The sequence below is a fragment of the Hipposideros armiger genome, unplaced genomic scaffold, assembly GCF_001890085.2.
Source record: "Hipposideros armiger isolate ML-2016 unplaced genomic scaffold, ASM189008v1 scaffold_166, whole genome shotgun sequence".
In the NCBI taxonomy this organism is placed as follows: domain Eukaryota; kingdom Metazoa; phylum Chordata; class Mammalia; order Chiroptera; family Hipposideridae; genus Hipposideros; species Hipposideros armiger.
Window position 1 is genome coordinate 2,495,679 of NW_017731516.1, and position 19,639 is coordinate 2,515,317.

The window sequence follows — 19,639 nt, forward strand, 5'->3', positions numbered from 1 at the left end:
AGAGTTGTTTATACTTTCTTCTTGAAATTGATGTGTCGCCCTGGCCCATAATATTTACACATGTTTTCCTTTTTACTTAATTGTAATTAGTATGCTGTTTATTGCATTCCTTTTACCTTTCCTTAAGAATTTGCTTTTTCCTTCAATTGTTTGCATTGCTATCTTTTGAATTTCCTCCCTCTTATTTATTTTTTGGCATAAATAATAATTGCTGCTACAGTGGGAGCTTGATAAAGCTTTTTATTTGTTCCCTTTTGTCCAACAGCAATCATGAGGCATAAAAAAAAGTCTAACCAGTTTTTTCAGGGTTACACAACAGAAACGCAAAGTTTTTAATAAGAGTTTCTGTTCTTAGTTTTTTTCCACATTCTGTTTTTATTTAAAGGTCCAGGTCTCCCTCTGATATTTCTGTTGATTTTTTTTTCTCTAAATCCTTTAGATTTTTTTCCCTGTGTCTTAATTTGAATTTTCTCTTAAATTCTTATGTTTGTTTTATTTTTAAAATGGCTTTCTAATTCTATCATCACTTCTTACCATTATGGGTACTATGGAACACAATCACATTCTTTTCATTCAGTAAAATGGTATTTTCTTCTCTAGAGCATTAGTCAGTGATGCTAGTTAAAAACCTATTATTCCCACTTATATAAAAATCATCACTTTCTCTAAATTGTTCAATAAATTATATTAGAATTATTGATCATTTATTTTGGGGGGAAAAATCGAAGAGATTCTCACCTGTGCCATATCTCAAAATAAATTACAAATACATTAAAAGATTAACTTTTTAAAAAGTCTTAACTTCCAGGAGAATTTGTATGTATTAAATCAAAGTAAGAAACCACAAAAGAAGAGATGAATATGTCTAACTGAATATAAATATAGCTTTTTAAAAGTCCTTAGTATTTTAAAGGCAATAATAAAGTATATTTGCAACAGATATGTCTGACAAATACAGAATATCTTATATATAATAGTAATCAATAATAAATACATTAATATAATGTAAACATTAAGAAAGAGTATGAACAGACAATTCGCAAAGACGAGGATCAATAAATAAACAATAGACATGAAAATGTATTTATCTCTAACCAGAAAAAAAAAATTAAAACAATAAGCTGCTACCATTACTGCCTATAAAATAGCAAAATTTAAGTTAATTTAAATGCTAGTGAAATTTATGTAACTATGAGTGATCTTAATTCCTTTTTTAAAACATCTAAATTATACAAATTTTCTACAATAAGCATGTTATTTTTATAATGAAGAAAAGACACTTTAAAATATATATGGATGTGTATTTAATCTCTCCTCTCCAAGCACAAGATATGACTAAGAAATTTCCAAATTTTTAAGTTGTTTCTACTGACACAACTTCCTAACTCCACCATATTTCAATAAACCTAAATATTGTTTGTTCCTTGAAAATAAGAATTAAGAAAAGCAGAGATTTTTTCCAAGTTAATGACACCCTATGGTAATATTTCATAGCCAGGATAGAACAGTACTTACCATCACAACTGCTGTTCTGCGGAAAATGCTCTCTGTAAGGTCAACAGCCTGTGCAAGTTTAACTCCATAATTAACTTTTGAGACATTGTCTGAAGTGTTGAGGTGAAGTGCTCTGGAATTGTTTGGGGTTCAGGGGAAATGGATTTGCCATAATAAAGGGAAATTTTAAGATAGATAGGTTTTCAAGAAGGATATATTTTTCTTTAGTGACAAATGTGTAGATTCTATCCATTGATTTCCAAACATTAAAGTTTGTCTCTGTAAACAATTTTCAAGTTTTTGTGGAGATCTCTTAAAATAGATCTCTTAAAGAAGCAGAAGGTGAGAGTTAACTAGGACTTTATTCATTATTAGTCAAATTTAATAATAACATTTTATTTTATTTATTTTTTATTTTTTTTTTATTGGGGAATTGGGGAAGGGGAACAGCCAAGTTGTTGTCCTTCAATCTTAGTTGTGGAGGGCGCCACTAGCTCAGTCTCCAAGTCCTGTCACCATCCAGCTGCCCATTGGCAGCTCAGGGCAGCTCAGCTCAAGGTGCTGTGTTCAATCTTAGTTGCAGGTCAGTGTAGCTCACCACCCCATGTGGGAGTCAAATCGGCAAACTTGTTGTTAGGAGCACGTGCTCTCACCAGCTGAGCTATCCTGCCACCTATTGGCAGCTCAGCAGCATCTCAGCTCGGGCACAGCTCACTGGCCCATGTGGGAATTGAATCGGAGACCCTGTTGCTCAGAGTTCACACTCAACCAACTGAGCCACTCGGCCAGCCTTAGGCATCACTTTTTATAAGCAGTTTACTTACACTATCTGATTAATCCTCATAATAATCCGCTGAAGTAAATACATTTAATCATTTGTTTTACAAAAGAGGAGGAAATTAAGATGCAATGAGGCTAAATAGCCTGACCAAATATCCACCCTAGGGGACATGGGAAAGGCAGGATTTGGCCAGACATATATGACTGTAAAGGTTGTATTTGTACCCCTGAATACTCTATTTCCTCCACATTATACTTCTATCACCTCGACCTTCCTCCCAACAGTTGACTCCAGCCCAATGTAGGGCACTATATCTTTTAACATAATCTGCCTACCATTCCCTGGCTTTGGAATGGCAAAGCAGAAAGAACTTGGGTTTTAAATTCTAAATTGGATAGAACCTTTGCTCCACTATTGTGCTCCTCAGTTAGTTATTTACCTAGAAAATGGGGGAAGTAATAACAGAGAGCTGCTGTGGAGATTGAGATACCATACATGGAAGTGCTTAGAACAGTGCTTAGAACAGCTTGGCAAATAATAGATGCTTAATAAATATTATTGTAGTTTCCTTTCTTCCCTTGACAGACAAAAGTCATTCTGCCTTTACTAAGTCAATTTGCATGAAAATGCTTCCACGGTTCAGAGTTTATCACAAAATACTTAGAAAATTTACTCACTAGGTGAAATGGACCTTCTGCGTGGGGTCTCAGAGGCTTTTAATCCCAGGTTTGGGTAGGGTATGCGCTGGGAAACCAAAACAGAAATTGATATAACCTGACATTCTGAATTCTCTCTTTTCTAGATTTGGGCAGACTTGTTCTAGTCTTGTCTCCTTCTCTTCTCTCCTACATAACCCTGCCCCTCAATTTCAAAATACATATTTATACCACTGAACTCTAGCTTAAACTGCTTACATGCCATTTTTCAAAGATGCCTTATCATTTCCTGTTCCCACACTTTTTTTCCTGCCAGGCTCTCTCTCTAAAATAACCCTCTACCCTCAAAATGTATCTCTTGAACTTTTACTTTCAAGGTCCAACTCAAATGCCCCCAACTTCACACATCTTCCCTGACCGCCCTGAATGGGTAAGACCTCAGCTTCTACTGGGTAGCACCGGGTAGCCCTCAGTTGACAAATTGCAAATACTTTTGGAACTGAAAATTGACTGAACGCAATAATGGTTTAAAATGGTGTCTGATTAGCAATCCCTTAAGGAGCTTCCCTCAACTCCTTACGAAAATATCTATGAAACCAGCAAAAGCTGAATTCTCACAAATACACTAAAAACGAAGACCAATAGACAGCCTAGTATCAGAATCAGGAAGGAATTTCTACCAATTTAAAGGCCAGAAGAACTGGATTGAGAAACTTTAAAAAGTGCTTTCCCACTAAAAATAGATTAAAATTCTCAGTCTGAAAACAGAACCACTCTCTGGGGTGACCAGTTAGCTCAGTTGGTTGGAGTGTGGTGCTGATGACACCAAGGTTGCTGGTTCGATCCCTGTGTGGGCCACCCTCCTTGGAAAAGTCAACTATGCCATTGTAGCAGGAAAGCAATGTGTAACCAATGACCATGGCTGTTCCCCAATAACATTTAAGAAAAAAGAATAACAGCCTGAAAACAGAACTACTCTTTGCTCTTCTTCAACTGTTTACCTTTTATCCAGAAATACAGGAGCCCTGTCCATCACCACCAACAGACACACACACACACACACACACACACACACACGGGGGTGCGGGGGGCAAACATCCTTCTAACTTGGAGGTGATATTTTATGGGTATCCAGAATGCTATTCAATAATCTCTAATGCAGTGATCCAAAAAAGTTAAAAATAATAATAGGAGCTATGAAACGTTTTTCAAGAACATGCCCAAAACAAGCAGGTATGTCAATCCTAATTTTTTCAAAAGTCAGATATGAAACCAGACATAAAATTAATGGGAAAAAAGGTATTTAATATTAGCAAAATTTATAGTGCAGATATAATTATGAATCTCTTCAAGAAACTTAATATCTAAAATACATAAAATGCATAAAGTAAAAACTGACAGAAATATAAGGAAAAATAATAAACACAATTATTGTGAAAGACTCACATACACATATCTCAAGCTTTGATAAATCCAGTAGGAATAAAGTGCAAACACTCAAATAACCATCAAGTAAAGCAGGAATTAAAACTATAACTACATATCATGTAGAAATTAACCAAAATGATAACATCACATATCAAATTATAGAATGGAACAAAGCTGCAACCAGAAGCAGAAACACAGGAGAAAGGAACTGAAATGTTTGTGTTTAATGGGATTTTTGTTGTATGTTCTGATAATTTTCCGTTGTTTACAATTAAACTTTAGTCACTTGAATATTTTCTGAGGTAGTACTCCATAATAATGTAAAACATTATTCAAAGGAAATAATATGTCGGGTCTAGTATCTACTCTTACTGTCTTTACTCTCATTTGTCTTGACCTGTTTTACCCTGCTCTCCATTTCCTTGGGACACCAACCACTTGGCACCATATTGAAGCACCTGACACATATCTAGGCCCCTTTAAATTTAACAATTCTTGGGAATACAATCTATGACTTTGACCCTCAGGCTCACACAGACTATTTTATAGTTACTCCTGGATTCCACACAGATAATATAAGAGGCACTCACACCTTCTATCCAGGACACAAGAGGTCTTAATAAGATTGAAGAGCCCTACCTCACCCCCCAACCAAAGGAGGGACATTATAGACGAAAGATAAATTGTACCTCAGAATGAGGGTCTGTGATCTTATGAGTTTATCACCAAATTAAATAAATACATACATGCATATGCAAATATACACACATATGTACACATATATGCATATATACATAAATGCGGGATACAGAAGTTCTCTTTTAGGCATTCACTCAGAAGTTATAAAAATACATACATTTTTAAACCTTAAATTCTATTCCAATGGCAATAATTTGAACTAAAATAAAGAGATTGTTTTTCTTCTCTGAGTTTCCTGTGTCCAGTAAAATCATGGCTACAGAATATTGATGTCAAAAATAGTAGGTGGCTATATAATTTATATACTGGACTCACAGACATACATATAAAAATAGTTGGTTTGTGTTACATCTGATTCTTTTATTCCAATGTGATGTTTATTTTTCCTAAATTTTTCACTTAATATGATTAGCCTTCCTATTATTTCTATAAAAAGTATAACCATTTAATAAATTATAGTGCATTATCTCAATTCAGAGTTATTTTCAACAACACAATTGTCAGTTCCCTGTAAAGAAGCTATGGATAGGTGCTGTAGCCAATTATGGTACCATCAGAGAAAATGATATTGGTCCTTATTTCTGAAAAAGTGCTCACTGAATTATATATATGTACAGAAAGAAAATTTTGTGCCCTTAAAATAATTCATGCGGTATTTAAACCCAATTACATTCTTTCCCAATGTAGACGAGGGTCCAATGTATCTCTTACATTGGACATGAGTAGCTTGGGGAATGTTGAACCTTTTGTGGCTGTACCAACTCCACGGGAGAAGGTCGCAATGGAGTATCTGCAGTCAGCCAGCCGAATTCTCACAAGGTCACAGCTGAAGGACATCGTGGCAAGTTCACATTTACTCCAGAGTGAATTCATGGTGAGCCAACTGTTTATCATTCACCCTTCCTTAGGTATTTTGATAAACTAGGCACTAGAGGCACATACTAAAATGGCATGACCCTCCACTGAACAATAGACAAATAGTTACAGTTCAAAAGGTTAAGTACAAGGGTGTAGATTTACCCTGCAGCTCATCAAGATTGATGTGTTCAAACGAGAATTGTGGTAGCTAAATTGAGGCGGACTTTGTAGGAGCCGACCAGGCAAAGAGGTGTCAAGAGGAGCCGGGCAGATGAAGGGCATTCTAGGAAAAAGGAACAGCCTTGCTCTCGCTGTTTGGGGAAGTCAGGGATGATACCCCAGTTTTTTAACTTAAGCATATAGTGCCCTTTAATGAAATAATGAACACGGGAAGACCAAATGTGGGCTAAAAATGATTGTGAGTTTCAGCTAAAAATGAAGGTGATAACTTAATTCATGAGCTTCCGGTGTCCAGTAAGAATAGAGACAGATTAGACCTTCTTGGGTCTAGTTGTTGCTCAAGAGAAATATCCATTTTATAGATCACTTTACATCTTAAATCTGTTGTACATCTTAAGCCATAATTGTTGAAAATAATAAATTCATCATTTTAGGGTCAGTTCAGATATTTGCAACTACCTCATGGTGAAAGATCCAGCAATGGGTTAGATCTACAATTAGCTTCACCAACTATTATTAAGTGTTTACAGTAAAACACAAACCTGCAGTTTTTTTAAATTAGACTTTGTAATGTCACCTTTTTATGTAAGAAGAAGACTTAGAGAGATGAAACAAGCAGTTGATAATCATACATCTAGCCCAGGGGTTGACAAACTGTGGCTCACCAGCCACATGTGGCTCCAAGTAAAATTGAAAATGAAAATGAAACTATCATAGTTTCATTTATAAAATTCATTTATAAAATTTTTAAAGGATATTATTCACATAATGGTGATTTCATTTGCTTTATGGCTCACTAGGTATGGCCAAAGCTACACCTAGCATTCTTTTCTAGAACCACAGATAGCCTTTGTTCTTTGAGATAAGCCCTCTTAACATGGCCTGCTTCCCTTAAAAGAAAGATGGGGCCAACAAGGAGTACAGAGGAGAGAGATAATGCTGGAAGATAACAAATTGTCAGTATGAGTCAGAAAACAGAAATAAAGATATCTCTTACTCAGTGGCTTTGCCAAAACAGACTGGTCTGTTTGAAACCACCAAGCATGAATGTGTGATCTCTACTGACTTCAACAATTTTGCTTATTTTGGTAACTTGGACTGAAAAGTTATAACATTTCTTTGGAGCAGAGAGTAGGGATGAATACTATAAGTATCTAAAATAATTCAAATTTATGAAATGATATTTAAAAAGTAAGCTACTCCTCTTTGTAGACCAAGTCTCAAATTCATAATGTAGTCAGACTTTTCTCAAATTTTTAGATTGACTGAAAACTAAGACAATTTGAATTAATTTATAGATCATTTCTTTCACTTCAATCAATATTAGCATTTTGAGTTATATTTTCTATTGGAGACAGTTTAAGTAACAAAAATATTACTTTATGTGATCTAGAGAGAAAAGTCATTTTATTTCACATTAACCTCATCTAAGCAATCCTTAGCAGAATTTTTAAGTCAGAGAACATACCATTTTGTATAATCAAATCCTTAAATATTTGTTTCAACCCTTTTGAAAATGGGCTTACGGGGTTTTGTTTGTTTCTTTGTTTTTGTTTTTGTTTTTTTGTCCAAATCAGCTACAGATGCTTACCTCTTAGGTCTAATGCAGTTCCACAGATCCACTTCTGCTCTAATTGTTCTCTCTCCAAATATTTAAGGCACACATGACATATATCCTCACGAATAAGAATATTTATATTCCTATTAAATGGGAGAACACAGTGTCTGGATGACCTTCACGAAAATTGTTGCATTACAGCCACAATAGGAACAGTACAATTATAAACTATTCCTTAATACAAAAAAGCATCATACCATCATCACTTGAATCAACAAAAAGCCCTTTATATTTACCATTTTGGGGAGGGAGGTTTTAATAATCCTAAAAGAGTCATAATTAATGTTAAAAAATAATTTATCATAGTGAAATTTTTGGTACTGAACTTACATGAAGATTTGAAGAAACTTCAATAAATTGTTAAAATATCAATATTCAGCTTCCTATTTACATATTTTCAGCAATTATGCTGAACAGGATTCTTAAAATCTAATCAAAGCTTTATGTCTTTTTAATAACTACATATAAAATAATGCTTTGTAACACAGAGAACTGTTCTTAGAGTCAGCTTGCCAGGGTGCAGCTGATATGTTTATGAAAGGAAGGGTGTTGGTCCGCCAGAGGTGGTAGTCTGTTGTTTTATAAATGACTTTGAAGTCCAATAGAGTTATGGATCAGATGGCCCCCTGTGAAGATTTTTGTTGTGGAAGTGTTAGATACATTAATTTGATATCATTGACTTTTGCAGGAAATACCAATGAATTTTGTGGATCCCAAAGAAATTGACATTCCTCGCCATGGAACCAAAAATCGCTATAAGACCATCTTGCCAAGTAAGTTTCTTGAATTAGTTTGCATTGTAAGGCACAAGCCTTCCCATATTTACCCCTACTTCACCATTTCCCATCTTCACAACTTCCACATACACACCAAATTTGGAGTTGCAAACACATATCAAGACTAATAATCATTAAAATGGCCTGATATTAATAACTTTATTTTGCATTATTCTTATAATAGTCAGCTCACAGCTCCAGTAAATACACAGTTCTAAAATTGTATCGTGCCATACATTATAGTCAATTGAATTTTATCAAAGATGTCAATCAAGTCAATGGGAGAAGGAACAAACTTTTCAACTAATGGTGCTGAGACAACAGGATAGTCACATGCAAAAAAAATTAAGTTGGACCCTACCTCACACCACATACAAAATTTAACTCAAAATGGATCAGAGACCTAAAAGTAAGAGCTAAAACTATAAAAATTTTAGAATGAAACAGATGTAAATCTTCAAGACTTTGAATTAGTCTATGATTTCTTATATATGACACCAAAAGTACAAACAACAAAAGAAAAAAATAGATAAACTGAACATAAAAATTAAAGTTTTGGGCTTCAAAGGACACTATCAAAAAAATAGAAAGGTGGGCCGGCCGAGTGGTGCGATGGTTGAGAGCTGGCTTGGGACGCCAGAGGGCCCCAGTTCGGATCCCACATATGAGGGCCAGTGACACTGCCCTCTACAGCTAAGATGCTGAACAACAGCTCAACCTGGAGCTGGGCTGCCGTGGGTCACCAGCGACGGCGTAGGCTGCAGCCCCTGTGGCAGTGGGTTGCCATGGGCTACTGTGTGTAGCCAGCAGCCAGCGTGAGTGGCCAGTAGCCGCAGTGAGCAGCCATCCAGAGGCCGGCGACTGGTCTGCCTCGTCCAGGAAGAGTGCAATGATGGTGCCAACTTGGGCCAGTGAAGCAACGTCCTCCACAACTAGACTAAAGAACAAAACAACAGCAACTTGTCTGTCCCACTTCCCCTATTCCCCAGCGCTGTTCCCATCCCCCCAATTCCCCAATTTAAAAAAAAAAATAGAAAGGTGACACACAAAATGGGAGAAAATATTTGTGAATTATACATCTAATGAGGGATTTGTATCTAGAATATATAAAGAATTCTTACAATTCAATCATAAAAAACAAATAACCCAATTTAAAAATTGGGCAAAGAACTTGAACAGACTTTTCTCCATAGGAGATATACAAATGGCCAATAAGCATATGAAGAGATGTTTAACATCCTTAGCCATCAGGAAAATCAAAATCACAATGAAATACCACTTCACATTCACATGATTATGATAAAACAGACAGACAATAGAAAGTGTTGGCAAGAAAGTAGAGAAATTGGAATCTTCATACATTTCCTGGTAGGAATGTGAAATAGTGCACCTACTTAGGAAATAGTCTGCTAGCTCCTCAAAAGGTAAAAATGAGAGTCACTGTTTGACTCAGACATCTTACTCCTAGATATATACCCAAAAGAAATGAAAAACACAGCCCACACAGAAGCTGTACACAAATTTTTGTAATAGCATTATTCATAATAGCTCCAAAAGTGGAAATAACCAAAATATCCGTCAACTCATGAATGGATAAATAAAATGCACAATATCCATACAATAGAACATTATTCAGCAATAAAAAGGAATGAGGTACTTCCTCCTACCATGTGAGGATACAACGAGAAGTCTGTGACCTGGAAGAGGGCCCTCGCCTGACCATGCTGGCACCTTGACCTTGGACTTCCAGCTTCCAGAACTGTGAAGAAACTGAGGCTGAAGAAATTCAATGACTTGACCAAGATCACACAGTTTGAAAGAAACAAGCCCAAGGCAAAAATAAGTTGGAAAAAATTTTCAAACATTACTAGAGGAAAGCAGAAGCTTCTGAGAAAGACAGAGAATTAATAGCCAGAAGCAAATATGCTGAGTCGAGTTTTCCACTGACAAGAAAAAGCTAAAGGAGTTCATCACCACCAAACCAGCATTACAAGAAATATTAAAGGGATTTCTTTAAGAAGAAGAAAAATAAATAAAAAATATGAATAAGAAAATACTGCAAAGAAAGAAAATTCTCACTGCAAAGGCAAACACATAAAATCAGTGGATCAACCATCATTAAAGCTAATGAAAAGGTTAAAAGGCAAAAATAAGAAGATTATGTCTAATTACAACAGTAAAATAAGGGATACACACAAACACACATACATGCATGCAAAAAATAAAAAATAGTGACAAAAACGTGAAAGGGGTGAGTAAATATGATAGTGATTTTAGAATGTGTTCAAACTTAAGAAACCATCAACTTAAAATAGACTGCTATAAACATACTTGGTATATATGAAGCTCATGTAACCACAAACTAAAAATTTACAAAAAGATATACAAGAAATATATATCTTGTATATATATATATATATATATATATATATATATATATATATGTCTATAGAACACAGTACTATAGAAAGTCATCAACATACAAAAGAAGAGAGCAAGAGAATAAGAAAGGAACAGAGGACTATAAAAACAATCAGAAAACAATTAATAAAATGGCAATAACAACATACCTATCAATAATTACTTTAAATGTAAATAGATTAAATACTCCAATCAAAACATTAGTGAGTAAAGAAGAGGTGGTACATATATAAAGGGATTTTACTTGGACGTAAAAAAGAATGAAATCTCACCACCTGCAACAACATGGATGGATCTAGAGGGTATTATTGTACTAAGTGAAATAAGTCAGACAGAAAGGCAAATACCATATATTTCACTTATATGTGGAATCTAAAAAGCAAAATAAATTAACAAACAAAACAGGAACAAACTCATAGATACAGAGAACAAACTGATGGTTGCCAGATGGGCGGGAGGTTGGGAGGCTGAGTAAAAAAGGTGAAGGGATTAAGAAGTACAAATTGGCAGTTACAAAATAGTCATAGGGATATAAAGTACAGCATAGGGTATATAGTCAATAATATTGTAATAAGTACATATGATGTCAAGTAGTACAAGACTTATGGGGGATCACTTTGTAAGCTATATAAATGTTTAACCACTATGCTATACACCTGAAACGAATATAATATTGAATGTCAACTGTAATTGAAAAAAAAATTTTTAATAAAAAAAGGAGTGAGGAACTCATACATACTACAACATGGATGAACCTTGACAACATTATGTTAAGTGAAAGAAGTCAGCACAAAGGACCTTATATTGTATCATTCCATTTATATGAAGTGTCCAGATAGGCAAATCTATAGAGACAGAAACTATATTAGTGATTGCTTACTGTTGGGAGGCACAGAAAATGATGGCTAAAGGGTATGGAATTTATTTGGGGGATAAAGAAAATCTTAAAATATTGATTGTGGTGATGGTTGCAAACTGTGAATAAAAAGAAATAAACTCTGTGATGGCACACTTTAAACAGGTGAATCGTAGGTATGTGAATTATATCTCACTAACGATGTTACCAAAAACACTTAATTGTGCGTACCAATCACCTAGAGTCCTCATTAAAAATCCAGAGTCCTTTGCCCTACCCTGGGGATTCTGTTTAAGTAGGTCTGCTGTTGGGCCCAGGAATCTGTACTTCTAGCAAACACTCAGGTGATTCTCATTCAGATGATATACCAGAACCATATATTGAGTAATACTGCTACAGACTATGTTAAAACTAAATTTAGCTCCATGAAATTTATCGATGTCAAGATCTGAACTGGATTCCAAGAGGTAGCAAGGAATAAAGAACAGTCTATATGATCAAGGAGGCCTTGGACTAGAGAGGAAAGACATGTAAACGAGTAATTACGTTCACTATAATAAGAGCCAGAATAGAGATCTTGCCCAAATGGTGTGGCAGTATGGAGATGACTGAGTAATTAATTCTGCCTACTCCCTCTACTTTGGAGAGGAAGTAGAATTTTGAATCACTAAACAAACAGATACAGTTGGGATTTTGGCAAAAATCCATAAGCATCTCATGGCAATAGGTGTGGAAAGATATAACCACAAAGATTTTTTTTTAAGTATTGACATTGAAATAATGGAGTCTTCCTAATTCAGTCAATTAATTCACTCATAAGACGTCAAATTCTTGATGGTTATGGTAATAGCAAGAAATATGGTGTCTTTGAGCTTCCCCTTCTGGTGGACTTGGAAACACATTGTTAAAGTCACTCCACTACAGCATATTTTAAAGTGGTCTATATAGTTAAATCGATTTACCTAAGTTATAGTCACTCACTGTGAAAGATATTTCATAATTATATCTGGCCGAATGGGATGGAATGGGTGTGTGTTAGAACTTCTACCTATCTCTCTTTCTCTCTCCCCCCTTCCTCTCTCTCTCTCTCTCCTCTCCCTCTCTCTCTCTCTCTCTCTCTCTCTCTCTCTCTCTCTCTCTCTCTCTATCTATCTCTCTCTTTCTCTCTCTGTGAATATGTTTTTATTTAAAATTTACCAAACATAATAGGCACATAGCACATATATCCATTGCAATTATTATATTTACCTATCTAATCTCAGGATTTGAAAATGATTAGGATTATTTAAAAGTTCAGCCTTCTCTATTTCCTGCTCAGATGATATCAGATAACTGCTTCATAGTCCTGTGTCAGCTTTTCCATTCCCAGAACAGGGTGGATCGCTTCAGCCAGAGCACTTGTGCTGACAACTGATGTTGAGAATGATGGATTTTTCTGTTGAAAATGTCTGTAGCCTGAATACCACACCCAGCCCCTGTTGCACTAAATATAATTTAGTAAATATAGCTTGGACAAGCCACACCACTGGTTGAAAATCATCAGGAAAAGACTAGAATGAACATGCAAAGTTGTTCTTTATGGTTTATTTTAGACTGTAGTATGATATAAATTTGAAACATTACATTAAAAATTAGCAAATGATTAAAACTTTAAATGTTGTGATTGTTGTTATTGTTTTGACCTACAATAAACTTTTACGTTTAGAAGCTTGTCAACTTGTACATAAGAGTGAGGTTATATAATTTTGAGGACATTTTAAAGCAGAAATAACAAGAAACAATTAAATTATAGCTGCTTTTCTAAGAATAGTGTCAGCCTAGCTCAGAACATGCTAAGTGGTAGATTAAAATGCTAAGGTCAAGTTTATATCAAATTATTTTACAATATAATCAAACATTAGTGATGAAAATATAAGTATGTCTACATCCTAAATCACAAAAGCAATGGGGGAAAACTGATTATATATTAATATGAAACTATTTGTTCAACAATGAAATATAATAATAATAATAATAATAATAGATTTTATGTATATTTCTTTCATGCAGTCAACTTGCTTATACAAATATAAAGTGATATAGATAAAATTGAAGAACCCTATTTGATCTAGCCATCATTTCACATTTAAAAATTTAATGTGTGGTAATGTTTTCTACTTAAATAATGTTTCTTGTTTTATTATATTAAGTGCATACAACAGAATAGACATGCAAATAAATGAAGTACTCATTAAGGCAACAGGTTATGTATCTAAAGCAAAATATTGGAATTAGACTTGATTTCCTAACCTGGCAAAAACATTTACAATTTAAGCCAGGTTACTTAATCTTCCTGTACCATCCTCTCTTTATTCCTAAAAATAGTGATAATAATTCTACCTGTAGGACTATTGGGAGAATTAAAATGATATAGGATGAGTAAAATGCCTAAGAAAGTTCCAACTATTGGTAAGCCCTCAACTAATGTTCACTTTCCCCTTCCTCCTCTACCCAACAAGATGAATTCATCATTAACCCCAGAACGAATTCCAGGAAATAGGGACACTATGCCTATAGAGAAGAATTTACAGTTTCAAAGGCAAAATATTCAAAATGTTTTCTCTTATAATTTACAAATGGGTCTTAAAAAAAATAAGTTTCTATATAATCACCATCTTCCATTGCCAAGATCAGTACTGTCCACCAAAACTCTCTACAATGATGGAGATGTTCTATATCTCCATTGTGATAGTCACTAGCAACCTGTGGCAAGTGGGTGCTGAAAGTGTAGCTAGTATACTGAAGGAATTCATTTTTAAATTTTACTTTACTTTAATTAACTTAAATTTAATTAGCTGCACATGGCTAGTGGCTACCATACTGGACAATACAGAGCTGGAGCCTCCTCTCTCTCCTGAAACAAATTTAAAGATGACTCCCAATCACCTTGAGGATGTGGCCAGTCCCTGCCTTTCCTCCCGCTTCCCATTTATCGTGAATTCATCTTTGAAAACGATCCGATTCCTCTCATCCCTGCCTTTGCCCATCACTGCCGGTGGTACACTTGTCCCTCATCCAATTGTCTCTTCTCTTGACTTCAAACCTCGAACACATTTCTTCCTGGAGAGGAAATCTTAAGCACAGGATAGCTTTTGACAAAATCGGGTATGATGCCAATCAAATTATCAGGATCCAGGTGTAATTTTGTCTGTTAAATAGAAGATTTAAGATTGTCAGAAGGCATTTTAAAGAGACCTTTAAAATTTAAGAGACCTAGGGAAACTTCATGTGTTCTATTTTCCAAACTATATGTGTCCAATAATTTGTTGAGAGGAAAATAGAAAAAGGGAAGAGGAAAGGAGGGAGAGAAGAAAGAGAAAAAGGAAGGAAGGAAGGAAGGAAGGAAGGAAGGGAGGGAGGGAGGAAGGAAGGAAGGAAGGGAGGAAGGAAGGAAAGGAGGGAGGGAGGGAGGGAAGGAAAGAAAAGAAAGGGGGAAAAAGAGCTAGAGGAGGGAAGGAAGAAAGTAAAAAGGAGGAGCAGAAGAGAGGGAGGAAAATATCAGTGTTTGATTAATATTTGTAATTGTTATTGATGCTGCCCAAATATATCATAAATAGTATGCTAAATATTTAACATATAACTCAGAAATATCTGTTCTGATAAAAATTATTATAGCAAATTTGACTAATATGTAGATTTAAATACATAGCATGAAAAATTATAAGAATAGTGATGAAAATAATCACATTAAAATGTTGATGAAAATGATTAAGATTTTTTTTAATCCTTGGCTGTTTTATTAGTCCAAGTTAACATTAAAAATGCTTAGGTCAGAACCCTGCATTTTCCCCTACTCAGTCATATGTTACATTCTTGTTTAAAAAATGTCTTTGGAAAACTTTAAATATTTGGAAACACTATAAATTACCAATTTCTAACACAAACTTAATTTATCTTGACAGGAAATCTGCTTCTAAGCAATTTATAGGGTCAAGTAAATCATATACATTGCAGGCATTTAAAAAAAGATGAAAGAAGTGGGCCTTTTCAGCTCTAAGTGGTTTAGGGCATTTGTGGAAACTTCTAATAATCAGTGGACACTGAAAAGGAAGGAAAGTTTTCCTGTCCCCTTTGCTAAGAAAAGGAAAAAAAGTCTAAAAAGTCAAAAGCAGTGTTTTAACACTTTCTAATAGAAATAATTCTGATATTAAACATTCTATGAGCCACACACCAAATAGAAATCACAAAGGATACAGAAGTTAATTAAATATAGCTCCTGCACTCAAGGGGCTCAACGCCATCCAGTGAGAGAAGGCAGAAATGTAAGTACCTAAAATACAAGATGGTAAATACTAAAATAAGCTCAGGGAGCCTGAGCAAAGAAGGGAATGCCTAATTCTGAAAGGGAAGTCCACAGAAGGCTTCAGGAAGAAGGTATTTCTCGAACTGACCCCTGAAGAATGAGGAAGAGTTTACCATGCAGAGGAAGCAGAGGAATAAGATGTTTAAAAGCATAAAATTTGCCAGAACATGGAGTATTTTGGAGATTGCCTTAGGTCTGTGTGAATAGATCATATGGTACAAGGTGGCTACTAATGAGGCTGTGGGAGAAGATAGAGACCTGCTGGACCCACTCAGTAAGGAGCTTGGATTTCATCCTCTAGGTCTGCAGCTGTGCAGCAGAGCAACCACTTGCCACATATGGCAAAGTAAATTTAAATTTGAATTAATTAAAATGAAAACTTTAGTTCCTCCATCCATCCTAGGCACATTTCACACGCTCAGTAGCCACACGTAATGGCTATAATTTTGGGCACTGCAAATAGAGAACACTTCCATCATCACAGAAAGTTCTTTTGGGCAATGCTGGTCTAGGCTATCTAAATTTTCAATAACTATTCTTAATAAAATGAGCTCAATGGACAAATAAGTTTATATATATAATACCTCCTTGGAAATTCACAAAGTACATTAGCATGATGAAGACCTTGAGAAGTCCTGCAGGAAAAGGAAAGTGGCTCGACTTTGTTAAATTCAGTGTTTTCCATATTTATTTGATTACTGTACCCTCCTTTTTAAAAAGATGATCCAATTTATAAGTTATATGACCTAATTCTATATGTTACAGAAGAAATTGTTTACAGACAACAGTTTAGGAAATGCTACTATGACAATCAGGAACCATGGAAAGGACTATTTGAATCGATGCAATAGACATTTATTGAGTTTCTGCTATATATATATATATAAGCATTGTATTAGATACTAGGTCTTGCAGGGATCATGAAAAATCCCCATTCATGCCTTCAAGAGGCTCAGAGTGTACTGGATTAAAGAAGTCATAAAGGGATGTTTTGATCTTAGTTCATTTATGTAAATGTTGGTAAAAATGACTACCATATTTTTCATAACACCATGGTTCACAAAGACCCATTCAACTTCTTGATGGAAAGTGATTTAGAATTTAACACTGTGTTGCTCACACTATAATAATGTATCAAGCAAACACATGATAACTAAAGACAGCTTCCTCCAAATAGTGAGGAGGGGGTTTGGGTCAGACCAAATGTTTGTCACTGGGCAGGACAGACAGAGAGAGAGACATGGGAGTAGGGAGATATGGTACAAATTCCAAACCCAAAAAACAAGAAAGAGGCACAAATGAGAAATGGGGTCAAGAATCAGAAACCCACAAAAAAATGGCATGAAGTATGAACTCACCATCTCAGGCTTATGCACCATAAGATTTATGTAAAGAACAGGGGTCAGGATGTCCCTCAATAAACATGGATGGATCAAGACAGAAACTCCAACAACAAACACTGACAAACATCAGAGAGTCAATATGTAAGCTAACAGGTGTGTTATGTACTGGTTATTTGTACTCTAGGAAATTGTAAGAAGACTAAATCTTTTAACGTATTCTTTCTTGTTTTCTTCATTAGATCCCCTCAGCAGAGTGTGTTTAAGACCAAAAAATGTAACCGATTCTTTGAGCACCTATATTAATGCTAATTATATTAGGGTAAGTGAATCAATATAAATTTCTTTCTGATGGTCATGCCAACTTACTATTTAGAATTGTTCGTTACATGTATTTTTTTTCTTCACAGTAGATCAATTTTGACTGAACTTGGTTACTAGCAAGTTTTTTGTTGTTGTTGTTTGCTTAGTAATAATCAACATTGGTAGTGGGTTTTGCAATGGATCTTCCTTTCCCGTGTATCTGTGGTTACAGTGTTCCCTGTGGGACACTCTGGTGAGGACTAAGCATTATGAACTTCAATACCAAACGCCATGATTTCCTTGCTGGGAAAACAACCACATGCATTGTGGTGCTAGTATGAATGAAACTGTGGGTGTCCGTGTTGCTTTTGGATCAGCAGAGCAATTTTGTCCTGAAGATCTTTCACCTAAACTTTCAGTGCAAGATATGAACTTCAAAGACAATTTTTTTTTTCTCTGTACTCAAACTAGGGCTACCATGGCAAAGAGAAAGCATTCATCGCCACACAGGGGCCCATGATCAACACTGTGAATGATTTCTGGCAGATGGTTTGGCAGGAAGACAGTCCTGTGATTGTGATGATCACAAAACTCAAAGAGAAAAATGAGGTATGACCTTCACCCAAGTAATAAATGTTATATATTTTCTGTTGGTATACAATAAATGTTGTATAAGGAAAATTGCCATGTACTTAATAACAGATTTAAGATGGAAACATTAAAACATTTAAGAGCTAAGTCACTTTATGCTAGGTCCAAAAATAGTAATTGGTGTTATTCTGTGAATGGTGACTTTCTTTCAGATAAATCAATATATATGTAATAAACATAGCTCATTTGTACCCACATGTCTCAATAACAAAATGAGAGGTTATGAATTATCACCCTGTTTTATAAGCAGTGAAATAAAAAATTATTTGTTGGTATCCCAAGTAATTTTTGTACCTACTATGTGACAGGTACTATTTTAGTTGTTGTCAATGTATTAGTAGACAAAACATACAAAGATTCCTGCCCTTGGTAAATGAGTAGGGGGAGACAGACAAAAAATAGTAAACATAATAAATTTATAAAAATATTAGAAGGGATAAATGCTATAGAAAACAAAAATAGAGTGGGATCAGGGGACTGGATGTGCTGAGCTGCAGGGAGGGGGAGTAAGGGGAAAGTAAGCTGCAGTGTTACAGGGGGCGGGCAGGATGAACTTCACTAAGAAAGTGGGGTTTGAAGAATGATTTGAAGGGAGTTACGAAAGCCACGCAACTTTCTCAATATCTTCATAATAAGCAATCCAAAAAAAGACAAAATTAGATTTCATTTCCATACTAGTCTTCTTTTCTGAGAATCTAGCTTATAGAATACTCATTCTGTATTTTGCATCATAAAAATAAAATTGTGTAAGAGTGCTGTCCTAGGTACTGCTTACATTTTAGGGCATCTTATTGGGATAGTTCACAGTCTGATTTTAGTCAGCCTTCATGTTTGTTTTCTTGTCGAAATTACTGTACCAGGGCTTTACCATGACAATAAGAATGTAAGAAAACTGACTTTTCCCTTATATCCCTTTGGTGAGTTATAATCCTTGAGTGTAGTATAATCCTGCTGCTACTCAAGAAAATCCAGGCTCACAAATAGCAACTTATAAGTTTTTTTAAAAATTTGTTGTTTTCTTCCATTTTTGCTACAACAGATGAAGGATTTTTTTTTCCTAAAGTTTATCTTGGGGGAAAGAAAGCATATTTGGGGGCAGTAGACGAAGTTATATACTTAATTAACTCTATGGCTTACTAAATTAAGGTATTTCTATGACTCTTATCTGAAAGCCTGAGGTGGCATAATAAAAATAACCCATAATATTCTCAGCTGTTTCACCTCCTATCAATCTGT

General features: G+C 35.1%; 1 protein-coding gene across 4 annotated transcripts in view; it reads left to right on the forward strand.

Moving 5' to 3' along the window:
* PTPRR (protein tyrosine phosphatase receptor type R) overlaps positions 1-19,639 on the forward strand; it is a 248,144-nt gene that overhangs the window by 196,298 nt on the left and 32,207 nt on the right. For all 4 annotated transcript variants that reach the window (XM_019651760.1, XM_019651761.1, XM_019651762.1 and 1 more), the window contains 4 exons: positions 5,746-5,932; positions 8,403-8,487; positions 17,692-17,771; positions 18,224-18,361. In XM_019651760.1, the coding sequence (XP_019507305.1) occupies positions 5,746-5,932; positions 8,403-8,487; positions 17,692-17,771; positions 18,224-18,361 (490 nt within the window). The remainder of the gene's footprint in view (positions 1-5,745; positions 5,933-8,402; positions 8,488-17,691; positions 17,772-18,223; positions 18,362-19,639) is intronic.